General features: G+C 35.8%; 1 protein-coding gene across 1 annotated transcript; it reads left to right on the top strand.

Moving 5' to 3' along the window:
• Nucleotides 1–4467: 4467 nt before the first annotated feature.
• LOC106669676 (pupal cuticle protein-like) lies at nucleotides 4468–7094 on the top strand. Its single transcript, XM_014399320.2, has 5 exons — nucleotides 4468–4688; nucleotides 4819–5162; nucleotides 5721–5942; nucleotides 5995–6254; nucleotides 6803–7094. Exons 1-5 carry the CDS (start codon nucleotides 4677–4679, stop codon nucleotides 7003–7005), a joined length of 1041 nt encoding a protein of 346 aa, XP_014254806.1. The 5' UTR covers nucleotides 4468–4676; the 3' UTR covers nucleotides 7006–7094.
• The last annotated feature ends 6532 nt before the right edge of the window (nucleotides 7095–13626 follow it).

The following is a 13626-nucleotide window of genomic DNA, read 5'->3' as shown; positions in this document are numbered from 1 at the left end:
CTTTTGTCCTTACAGTCAAATTTAAAACGTAATGAATAGAGTTGCGTAATTTATTTTCTTTCAATTTGTCTGTTACTTTATAAAAATCAGTATTCAGTGATTCTTTGCTATTTTATTAGTCAATTGTTTTCTAATTGCATGTCTTTATTTAAATTATTTGATTAGATATGTTTCTGTTAGATGGAAAACCGTAAATGATGAAAGGTCTCGAGCAATCACGTTGAGTTGTCTTCATCAACTTGCGGTCAGTTTTATGATTCAGGTCCAATTACAGGGAAGCTCACTAAGCCTTTTTATTACGTTGATTTGTTTTTCTTCCGAAATAAACATTCCCTCGTGCTAAACCATGTAGGCAATGTCATTTTTTTAAAGTTTAAATGCTGGCATAAGCTCATTTGGTTTGATCATTATGAGTACAGCGAAAATAATTAGCCGGGGAGAATATTTTCCATGATAAATCGGGTTTTTGTTCTTGTAAAGATTTGATGGATATTCAACGTCTATTAGAAGATTATAAGAGGGTAACAATGTTGACTTTTTGCTTTTTTGGCTAACTTACGATAACAGTTAATTAATTTAATGCTAAACGCTTTTCAAAGACAATCTCTCACAAAACATCATAAACCTGATTAAACTCTTTACTTTTTTCAAGTTTTTATAAATGTTAGTAGACAGAAAGTTACTACTTTATCGAGTTCATCAATATTTTTCCTTTAAGAAATGGATTATTCGCAAAACAATAATTTTCAAGAAAAATTTCTTTTTGCTTTCCTGTATAAAAAAAAACAATGGTCCTAGCCAAATTCCCTGAGAAACACCACATTTTCCTTTACCGATTCTCTCACAAAATCATCCACTTTGTTCATTTTGAGACTTTCTAATTATATAAGAAGTAATTAAATTCAAAAATTTGCCTCGAATTACGTGCTTTTAGATATGTTTTATTAATAAGTAACGAATAATGGAATCAAAAGACTCTAAATGAAAAAATTATATCACTTTTTTATTAGAATAATTAGATTTACGTTTTCATCTTTCTATTGTATTAACAAATAAAATTTATAGAAAAAAATCGAGATAGGGTCAGATTTTATTAGAAAAGTACATCACCTACAGCTCTTGGTCTTTTTATCTCTGTTTAAAATTTATAAAATTTGTTCTACAAAGGTTATAAACGGTCAAATGTTAATACGAGCCATGGTTGTGATACATTTGCAACGTGGAACGAAATCCATGGCGCACAAATTTCACAGGTTATAAACATTTATAATTATTTGTTAAATGTAAACAATGTTTGTAAATCCCAGGCCCTGAAGATGATCTCATTAAAGATCGAAACGTATGCACGATAAAGATAATGTTTTTCTGAAACCTACATCACACCAGCCCGCATCTCACGATTTCTGAATAGTTATAAACATTTATGATTTTGACAGTTCTATTTAGAAAGAAAAGGTTGATCTGTCTCGTTTGTAAATAATATATCTATTTTTTAAATTTAAAATAATTTGTAGAATAATTGAACACTTGAGCTATAGTGACTTCGATTCACTCAATTTTCCATTAATAATTTTCCACTTTGAAAAATGGCAAAAAGGAGGAAAAAATTCGAAAGGTGGATTGAGATGGGCTGGTTGGTGTCCGAGTGGATCGATGTCACGATAGCTCAAGTGGTAGAGCAGCGGCGTATTTTATCTGAAGGTCGTGGGTTCAAATCCCGCTCATGACACTGGCTTTTTATTTCAACCAATACCTTACATAAAGATTAATTAACTGAAAGAAGTTATTTGGTCAATCGGACCACGAAATCTAATGGATTATATTTAAATATTAAATACATTTGTGTTAAAAATACAATATTTAATTTAAAATTAAAACTCTCGATTTACTTGAATGTTTAATGCAGAGCACAAATAAACATTTTCCTAAAGAAAGATCATAGAAAAAAGTATAGCGTATTGTTTAAATCACGTGAGATTCTTCTCAAATTGAGCTGTAATAAAATTTAATATATATCAATTTCCTTTTTATTTTTTCGATTATTTTTAACTAATTTAATATTATATTTCTTATATATTTGAAATGATTTGAAGATTAGTTATATGATTGTACGACAAATTCTGTTCTATTTAATTTTAGGAGACTTTCTATTTAATTTTCTATTTCGATTAAATATATTTTTGGTTAAAATAATACGGACAATTTAAAATTAAAACTAATGATTTATTTTGATATGTTATTTAGAAAAAATTAATAAAATTAATAAAATTAAAACTTAAAAGGAATACTTATTATTTAGAAAAAAACTATAAACAAGTATCATTAATAAAAAAATTCAGAACCCTTCTGTGGAATAGGAATACACACTATTAACGAATACCTCAGACAGAAGGACAAAAAGAAAATGAGCGAACTTTGGAATTCACTTATTGGACATAGACAATCCAAGAATCTTCTAACCAACTTTGGCAAGAAAGAAATCACAGAATGTGTCAAAGGAAGCAGGAATAGACTGCGAATCCTAACAGGATTCCTGACAGGACACTGTAGATTAAATGGACATCTAAAGAAAATTGGAATAATCCAAGATGGCACATGTAGATTCTGCAAAGAAGCAGAAGAGACACCAACACACTTACTAACAAACTGCGGAGCTACACTAGCCCGCAGGAGGAAGTGTTTTGGGATGTACAATGTGACCATAGAAGAACTACAACCGGGCCTATTAATCAAGTTTCTTGATGAAATAGGACTCACCGATGTGCTTTAGGCAGAGCACGGGGGATACAATAGCTCTTAAAGGGCGCAGTATACCATACCCGGAAATATTATATCTATCTATCATTAATAATTTAACAACCTAGCATATAAACTTATATAAACATAAAAAATGTTCATCACTGAATTGCAGGAGTACATAAAATGTTTAGCTTTGACTATATGATCCAAATCAATAGATATAGCTAGATAGAGATAGAGAGAAAGTGGAAAAAGAAAAACAAAACAAAAATTAAAAAGATACAATTTGGGAAATATTCCTGTTCTTACAATTTTATAATGAGGGTTAAACAGAAAAGATCCCACTTCATTTTTTTACTTCATTTTTCTCCTTTTTTATAATGAAAAGTAAATGAGACTTTATTTATTTATTATGAAAGACCTCAATTTTAGTGCATTAATTATGTAAATATAAATATTATAAATGTTTCAATAGCTTGGTTTTTTCGGGAAATTTATTAAGGAATTATCATGATTTACCAGGTCATTTATATGCGATAATCTAACGGATCTCTAAGCAGGTCATTCCTATAAAAATGTACGCGAATTTTCACTTACTTTAGAATCGCATGTAAGGCAGTCTCTCCCCTGATCCCAAGAGTAATTATGACCTTTATAGCATAAAGATTTTTTTTTGTCCCAAGTCAGTCTAAGTTGAGCGAATATCCTGATTTTATAATAACGTAGATTACATTTTAAGGAGGCACCGAGAAATATTATTTCTTTGAAATTTCAATTAATATGTGTAATCCTAATGACATTTCTATTTTATTTATCAGAAATGAAAGCGTATGTCTAAATAGGTAAAGCTTTCAGTATGAAATCGAATTGTACCTGATATCAATGTTTTGGCGTTTAGTTAAATGATTCAATTTGTTGTAACAATTTTTAGTAATTCAGTTGTTTGGGTCTTTTTTAAATTTTGACCACCGTTTAATGGCTGCTTTCTAGATTTGAATAAAAATTTTTAGCCTGCGAACTTCCAATCTTGCATTAGTAAATAACTCTTGAAAATGTCGTAAATGTCGGGGACCGCGGTAGCCGAGTGGTTAGCATGAGAGACTCTCACGCCGTGGTCGTGGGTTCGATTCCCACCGTTGCCCCTGGCCCTTTTTTCCCAATAACCCCCCAAATTTGAATACACATATACGATTTTGTCACATGGCTAATATGCATAGTTCATAACGCCGTTCATGTCGTAAATGTAACAGTAATTTGAAAAATTTTGATTGCATTTATTCTACTTTACAAAAACGTCTGAGTGTCTAAATTTCAATCCCGTTTAGTTTGTGATTTTACTGCACAAATTTTGGCTTTTGTTCAAATATTGTTTTAGAAAGGAATTCAACGTTTTGTATATAGCACATTTCTACTTATGTAACGTACGTTAATTAATGCAAATATATTCTTTATTAGTTAAATACTTTTATTAAACTAGTCCTATCTGCATTAGATTTGAATTAAAATAGTAGCTTTTGAATCTAGGTTGAACAAAATCTTTTTAAGGAAGGCTATTTACGCTATTTCCTCGTAATATTTTGTTTTGCTATGCAAAAATTCCCAGTTGGTAATAAAATAAATTATCCTTAGTTCACCTAAAAAGTGATAAAATCTGCGTATGGACGTAAGAGTAGAGACGTAACCTCCCAGTAGTTAAAATTAGCGCGTGTTTGGATCAGGGACCAATTTAGTGTAAAACAAAATGACAACTAACGGATCCCAGTTTCGTCCTTAACGGCCCCGCCTTGCTCCCCGATGATAAGCGCTATACAAAACCGATGGGCGGGGAAGTGGGGAGGATCTGGTTTAGATATATATATATACACGCAGAACTCAACAGATCATGTCATACGACAGTCCTTGCTTAACCGAGAAGCACGGAGGTTCGATAAACCGACATGAAGACTTTTGTAAGTGCCATGTAAAAACCAAAAAAGCCTTCCGTAGATGCTATAAGTTTTGGGTTTTTTAGGGGATCCTTACGTTTCTATTAGACTTATGTTATAATCTTGAAAATAATAAATGTGAGTTTTTTTTAAGGTTTTATTTTGCGCCCTAGCGGCCTTCGCTAGTGCCAAGCCTCAGTACTTCCTCCCCTACGGAGTGCACTCGCCACTTGTTTACAGCCAACCCCTTTTGGCATTTTACCCCGGAGCACCGTTGAATCCCGACGGCACCGTCGCTGACACACCCGAAGTCGCCGCGGCCAAAGTTGCTCACTTTGCCGCCAAGGAGAAAGCCCTAAACAGAGGAAAGAGATGGGCTCCGCTCAACCCTGACGGCACAGTCGCCGACACCCCTGAAGTCGCTGCTGCCAAAGTTGCCCATTTCGTTCAAGTCGCCAGAGCCGGAGGAGCTGTACCTTACGTCTACGCTCCCCAGTGGTAATATCCAATATTTAAACTGTCTTACCAATTTAATCATGCCCCCTTTGAAATCTAAAAGTGATAACTAACTCCGTTGTAGATGACCGACAAACCTATGGTCATGTCATTCCTTCTGGGTTAACGATAGAATAGTCGGAAGAGGTTTTTTTAAAACTTCGAAATAGTAGATGATTCCAAGCATAATTCTTATATTGGGTACCATGCCAACTCGCTCTCTGTATAGAACCAAGACAAGACAAATTCTCAATGTTAGACGCAAACGTACGATTTGGCTCAGAAAATAATGTCCGTGTAACGTATGGCCAATTCTTAATCGGGTGAGGATACCTCTTCAACAATTCAGATCCTTCTGGGGCCACTTATCGACCTTGCTCATCATACATAGGAGCTTTTCTGCTAATCAGACCCACTGATCCTGTCATTTCCTTTTGAGGTTGATCGCGGTTAGATTTGAAGATACAGATAAGAGATAGTATTAAGATAATTCCTTTTTTTATGCATTTCGCCCTTTAGTATGTTTTTGACTGTTTTGATTATTTATGACTTTTTTTTCAGGTATGCTTCCGCAGGTGTTCTCGACACGCCTGAAGTCGTCGCCGCTAAGGTCGCTCATTTCGCCGCCCACGCCAAAGCCCGTGGATTAGTTACCCCTTATTACTACAACTACGCCCCCTACTGGTACGGAGCCGCCCCCTTGAACGCCGACGGTACCGTCGCTGACACACCCGCCGTAGCCGCCGCTAAAGTCGCTCACTTCGCCGAAGTCGCTAAAGCCAGGTAAGTTGATCTTTTTAACGCAAAATGCCAAATTTGACAAGCACTTTTCCAGATCCCTCGCCGCCCCTCATGTCGGACCCGTCGACACACCCGAAGTCGTCGCCGCTAGAGCCGCCCACTTGGCAGCTCACAGCGCCGTCCTCAGACGTGGCAAAAGGTGGGTCCCGTTGAACGCCGACGGAACCGTCGCTGACACTCCTGAAGTTGCCGCCGCCAAAGCCGCCCATTTCGCCGAAGTAGCCAAAGCAAGGGGCTTAGTCCACACCGTCACCGGTCAATGGTACGGACCTTTCGCTCCCCTCAACGCCGATGGTAAGCATCCCTTACAAAACATTCCAAACGATCCAATTACATAACTGCTACCTCGAGAATCGCGCCTAGGAACTTGTTTTACACACTAGTGCCATTCACGGCCGTTCAAGAGCGCTTTATTAAATATTAGGTATGTCAAACCGGGAGTTCTTCCAATATATTACATAACTATATTTGTATCTGATAGACAGTTTGCCGCCTCGCTTCTTTTACAACCATTTCTCTTGATTACATTTATGATACTGTACAGAAAGTTTATTTGGTATTTTGGCTGTATTAGATCATCTTGGAATGCCTATTTAAACGCATTATTTAAACAAAGAAAGGTCATGAATGACTCGAGTGGCAGAGGAAAGGCAAACTGAGATGATCTTATATGACAAAACTGGAAGTTCAACAACCTAGAAGTCAAAAAGAATTTATTCTAAAATTGTGACATAAATAGAAGGTCTAAACAGATTTTTTCAAATTATTTCCTTACTTTCAACACAGGAAATCCTTGATCATCATTGGATTGCTTTGATTGGATACGTTGGGCTTTTTCGCAGGTACTGTAGCTGACACTCCTGAAGTCAGGGCTGCTAAAGCCGTCCACTTCGCCGCCCACGCCGGATACCGACTTCCGCTAGTCCACGGCTACTACTACACTCCATATTACGCCGACGGATCCGTCGCCGACACCCCCGAAGTCGTCGCCAAGAAGTTGGAACACTTCGCCGCCCACGGCGAAGCCCTTGCCAGGTTGGGATAAACAAGCCGTTGACCAACATAGTCCAAACTTTACCAGTGTCGTGTACCATTCTGTTATTGATGCTCAATTAAATTTTTTTAATGTCTTTTCATATTACGTTTTTCTTCTACCTGCATTTATTTAATAAGCTCACAGATCTCGAATATTCTCTCTTTAACTAAATTATTATAATGTACAACCGAGTACACCCAATATTCTTTCCTAAGTCATCAATATCTCTTTTTCTTGACCCAAAAGTAACAAACTTAATCCTCCAGAACTTGTACACAACCAATAGTTTCTAGAAATAAAAAAAATAAAAAAAGAGATTTTTCTAAAAAATGAGAGAGAAATGAAACTTAAACTTTATAGAAAAAAAGGTTAAAAAATATAAAAAATCTATAAGGAGTATATAATTAAAATGTCTGCATCAATAAAACAGTACGCTCAAGAATATTTATTTCCAAGGAATCGCCTTTTATCCTCCGGATTCCAGTGAACGATTCAACTTCTGGCCGGAATCAGTCGGTGTCTCGACAAAATTTAGAATCTGCTAACCTAACAAAAAAGGTCATATTTCGGGATTAGCAAATTACATAAAGCACTGATACAACTTAAGTTTGGATTAAGCACTGTATACTCTGAAGTACGTTCTTCCTCCACTACTTTGTTGTGGTTAAAGGATGATAATTTTAATTTTAAATCTTCCCTTAGCTTTATTGTATCTTCTTCAGGGCTCTACAAAAGGAAATATTATACATTTTAATTTTGGCTAATTTAACATGAAATATATATATATAAGAACAAGACATTTTTTTGTACTTACTGTTTTTTGGTCAAAATTATATAAACTTAAACTTTTTTATTTTCATGTAAACACTGAAAACCTTTTTAATTTCTTTTTTCACCTTTTCAAAAATCAGTAAATACAAAAAATGTGTATCTTGTTGTTATACATATATATATTTGTTGTTAAATTGGCCAAAGTTAAAACGTATAATATATTCTTTTGTAGAGCCTGAAGAAAGTACAGTAAAGATAGGTGGGCGAAGATTTAAAATTAAAAATACCTTTCTTTGGTCACATCCCTGATAACAACCAAGAGAACATATCCACCACTTTTGTTTTGTAGATTTATCGACTAATTTATGAAGATAATGTTCTCTTGGTTGTTATCATGGATGTGGTCAAAGAAAGGTATTTTTAATTTTAAATCTTCGCCTAGCTTTCGAGACTTTAACGCACCTTCTTCAGGGCTCTACAAAAGGATATATTATACATTTCAATTTTGGCTAATTTAAAATCAAATATATATAAATATATAATAACAAGACAAACATTTTTTGTACTTACTCTTTTTTGGTCAAAAGTATAACTTAAATTGTTTTATTTTCATGTTAACACTGAAAACCTTTTCACTTTTTTCTTCACCTTTTCAGAAATCAGCAAGTTACATAAATATATATTTGATGTTGATGATTATTGTATTATTTATTTATTATTTTACCGAGTAGAACGAAGAAGATGGGATTCTATGACAGCATTTCAACTGCATATGGACACAAAAAAAAAATTGATTAACGGTCCCTAAACACAACAGATTTGATGTTAAATTGGCCAAAATTAAAATGTATATTATATCCTTTTGTAGAGTCTGACGAGGGTACAATAAATTTCCGAAATCTAGGCGAAGGTTTAAAATTAAAAATATCTTTTTTCGACCGCATCCCTGATAGCAACCAAGAGAACATTATCCCACCACTTTGTATACCAAAATGATCCAAATCTATTTTCCCTATCATTTCCATACTATTCTAAAATTTTTCGTACTGTAAACGGATTTACAAATCTTTCCGATTATAAAATTCACGGTATTTGATTTAGAAAACATTTAAATAAAAACAATAAACAAATCTGTAATTTTTAAGTTTTTTTAAAATTCCATGTTTTAGCGAAAAATGTACTTCGCGAGAAAATGGGATTTGCACCATATTTCGCAAGAAAAAAGTCCAGCAATAAGAATCAAAAGGGACAATAAAAAGGAGAAAAACGAGGTATGCAGAAGTGTTGTTCGCACACAAGGAGAGCGGCTTTTTGAGGGTTATACTGAAAAGAATTGTTTTTGAAATAAAATACTTTACTAGCGTAAACAACCAACCTTCATTTGTCAATACGAAGGAAACTGAATTTGTTGTTGGTGGCGAAAATCCAGAATGGGTTGATGCTAGCAGGCCCTTATAAATGGAAAAAATGGGTGAAATCAGAAGAATCATTGAGGAAAATTTAATTAAAATATGAATGGATAAAACCTTGCGCCTGAGAGTGTTTTCAATGACACCTTTGCCTCAGATTGCGGATTGCGGTCGACGACGTAACTCCAGGCTCCAGTCCGTCGGAGTGACTAAAAGATACACCTTCGGATAATTTAATTCTGAAGGTCTTCTTCTCTTAGTAAATTACATTCACAACATATTAGATTACGGCTAAATATACCCTCTGCAGTACGTCTCTCCGCCACCATGTTGCATACCAAAATGACTCAAATTTATTTAACTATCTGAATTTCTGTAATACTCAATTACATTCTATGGCCATAAAGCAATATAATGGTTTTAATTTTTCTTTTCACCAATGCTAAATAGACTGGTGATAAATGGGTTCACTACGAAAAAGAAAGTAAATTTAGGAGATAAATTTTAATTAAAATGTGTGGTGATTAGTGACCTTTAATCGATAATTATTCAGAAATCGTGAGATGCTGTCTGAAAGTTCTTCATAGATCCCATGTTCTTCGTCCTTCTCGTGTAGAAATGTGTGGTGATTAGTGACCGTTAATCGGACCGCATCTCACGATTTCTGAGTGAATATTTAATTAAAATGTTGGTTACAATTCAATTCACTAATTTCGTGGTCCGCTTGACCAATTAATATATTACAATTAATTAAGGTTTTTAGTTGAGATAAAAAAGTCAATGGCACGAGCGGGNGAGGTCACGATAGCTCAAGTGGTAGAGCAGCGGCGTATCAAGCCGAAGATCGTGGGTTCGAATCCCGCTCGTGCCAATGACTTTTTTATCTCAACAAAAAACCTTAATTAGTTAGTTACAATGTAGGCAAATACATACGGTTTAATGTGGTAGATGATACTCGTGAAATAAAATTCAACGTTTTAGAACAGACAAAACCATTAGGAAAAAACCAAGGAAGAGGTTAATTTATCCAGATTGAGGAATGTTCTTTTATGCTAAATAGAATCATCTAGTGACCCGTCAAATACCTTCCATAGCAGCGTGTGAATTGAAATTGTAACCACTAAACATTTATTACTTGTAAGGTTTAGACTGCTGAATTTTCTAACAGCCACGACTCAAGGCATTCTGGCGACAGCCAGGAACTTTTTCCAAATTTTAGGATCATCACAATCAAAATTATATAAACAAATGATCAATTTTGAAAATCATTTATCAAACGTCCTGTGGCAATTTTTACTCATAGAATACTCAAAACTAGAATGAACCTCATGCAGGAATAAACCCCGAAAACAATTAAAAGAAAGGGTTTTTTTAAGCAAAAACATGATAGACGTAATTTTAAAAAAATGTGCTTAGTAGATTGAATATTGCAGGAAAAATCCATGCTCATAACCAAATACAATAAGTTTTTTTTTAATTTTTATTAATTTAATTTCCGATGTACAAATTACATACATTATGTAAAAACATGAAATATGATTTTATCATTTATGCAGAAATTATTGTTGTCGCTCACACAGCTTTCTGAATTATTACGGACTGTTCCTCGGGAGGTACCAGGGCCATCTCCGCTTCAGTCGCCTTACGGGTAATGTTAGGCATGCATCGGACTAATTGCTAGGCTGTGAAAATAGATTTTTCACGGAAAAATTTGCTGAGGATTAGGTTCCAACCTAACATTTTGAAGGGTTTTCGTACGCCATTGTGAAGGGTGGTGTAAGAAACGAGGTTGGGAGTGTTGACAATGTCTCTAGGGACGACACTTCAGAAGGACTGTATTACTTGGATGTCGGATGGCTTAGCGGTGCCCAACAGTTCTAATCCGTATGTCCGAATCGGTTCCAGTCGTGTCTTATAAAGTAATAGTTTGGCTTTAATCATGTCATGTTCTTGATAATAATTTGTATAACAGTCCAAAGCGTCTATATAATCCTTTTTAATCGTGTTTAATCTTTTATCACGTGTATATCGGTTCCAGGTTAGGCGTGAGTCTAACCCAAGGTGATAAAATAAGTGATATTATTAAATTACTGAGTCCACCAGTGTGCATAAAACGAACGTAAATTTTTGATTTCCTTAGTGTTAAGAGTGATCAATACGACGTTTCCTGGCGTGAATATTAAAATACGACCTAACACTTCTTCCTGTCGGGCGGGCTCCCACAATTGATGCATTAATAATGTTTTGCCCTCAGATTTGGTTGGGTCGGAACGATTATTTGGAACCTTGGCTGAAAGGAACCCGTGGTTTCCAACTTAATCGATCTGACCTACCGATGAAATTGTTAATCCAGCATTTATGTTTCACGATTCGGCGGAATTCACAATCTAAAGGTCTTATACATAATATATGACAAACATTCGGACTGTAACAATTGTTTAATTAATCAATTTAAAAGTTCGAATTTTAAAAGCAATATATTATATTAAATTTCGCGGGAAAAGTCTACTATAAAAAATTTAATTGAATTGTAATGTCATATATACTAGAATATATGTAAAACTAAAATTGGACAACCCATTAGTGTGTTTTGGTAATGCAACATTTTTAATTATCTCTTCTACAAAAAGTTGTAGAATAACAACAATAATCTCGGGGGCGTTCAGGACCAGCCCCTTGGCCAGTCTGTGCTGCGAGCTGGGGGTCTAGCATCCCCAACTTCGGAGAGAGCAACTCACCCTCGGTTACGCGGCCGGGTTCTTGGCCAAGCCGGAGCACCCCCTCGCTATGAAAATTCTCCACTGCCCGTACAGAGTAGTTTACGACAGGCTTCGCTCGCGGACGCGACCCCTCGGGATCCGCTTCGGTGAGTCCTTAGGGAGGGCCGGATTGGCGCTGGGGACGGTGCTTCGGGTGGGGCCCCGCTCGACACCCCCCTGGACCTTTCCGGCCGTACTCGTCCTCGACGATCTGGCGAACATGCCTAAGTCGTGTACACCGCCATACCATAAGGCTAAGTTCCTTGAACTTAGAAATAGATACGCCGGTTTTCGTCTGATTTTTACAGACGGGTCCAAGACCGGCGATGGTGTGGCGTGTGCTGTGTATAGCGAGGGAGTAGCCACCTTTTGGTCGTTGCCCCCTCACTGCAGCGTATACACGGCAGAGCTATATGCGATTTGGCACGCTCTCGAGGCGGTGCGGACCGGGGAGGGCTCAGCCTTCCTCGTATGTACCGACTCTCTGAGCGCTGTCTGGGCTATACGCGACAGGTTCTCTGTGGACCCTCTCGTCGTGCTCTTGTTAGAGAAATACGCGGAGCTGGAGCCTCTCGGAAAAACGGTGGTTGTTGTCTGNTGTGTGATTCAGACTTTACTTATATATTTCAAATGCAGGCTCAAAGTGTGACTGTAGAGTGGTGTGACCGAGCACTCAATATATAGGATGTAGTCTGGGGTACTAGTTGGCAGGCAGAGCAGTTTCTTGATTAAGTATTTCTGTACATTTTCTATTTCCTTCAAGTATAAGTAACCCCAGACCTGCGCACCATAGCATACTACGGACCTTAGGGACCTTAGGGTGCTGTTGAATATCACCATCTTTTTCTCTAGTGGGATCTTCTTGCTGGTCATTATTTTGCGCCACAGACTATTAACGGCTTACTTAGCGCTGCTGGCCTTCTCTCTGCAGTGATGCTTCATCTTCAAGGACTTAGTGAAATTAATACCAAGGTATTTGTAGCGGTTTATACATATACATTATATCTATATATTTATAAATCTATATAATATCACCCGATTATATCTATATAATATTATAAAATTATAGAATTATAAAATTATACACTATCAAAGTTTGCTCAAAATGTTTTTTTTGTTTTATTTAAGCAAAAGAAAACAACCAAAATGAATCATATAAAAGGTCTTTTGGTCAAATCAAAAACAATCATAAATCTTGACAAATATCATCTCTGTTTGGTCCAAAAAAACTTTAGCAACCTATAGTTGTGTATAATTTAAACCTTTTTCTGCCCATTTTCATTCACCTGCTCTTTTCAGCTCAGCTTAGCATTTGGCGGCAGTCTCAGATACTTAGCTGTGTCTAGGTATGGCATAGTCGAATGCCTGAAATGATATTCATTGATCATAGTAGGCAGAATATGATCCAATTTTAATTTATGAAATGTATATGCTTCGATTTGATCTGATTTTTTTCTATTTTATTTGTATCTTGTGATCTGATTCGTCTTTTGAAATTCGTTTATGGCCGGTTATGATCATATCACCCCTGTATCATTGCAAACGTTGCAATTTTTATACCACTATTGTTTTGGAAAATATTCTACCACCGAGCAAGTAAAGCATATAAAAAATTATAAAACTACACAATTTTAGATTGCAGAAAGGTTTAATAAAGAAATGTAAGATATTATTATATATATATATATATA

This window comes from Cimex lectularius, unplaced genomic scaffold (assembly GCF_000648675.2).
Source record: "Cimex lectularius strain Harlan isolate CLEC.00 unplaced genomic scaffold, Clec_2.1 scaffold147, whole genome shotgun sequence".
NCBI lineage: Eukaryota > Metazoa > Arthropoda > Insecta > Hemiptera > Cimicidae > Cimex > Cimex lectularius.
The sequence above is the reverse complement of the archived record's forward strand: the minus strand, read 5'-3'. Positions and strand labels throughout refer to the sequence as shown.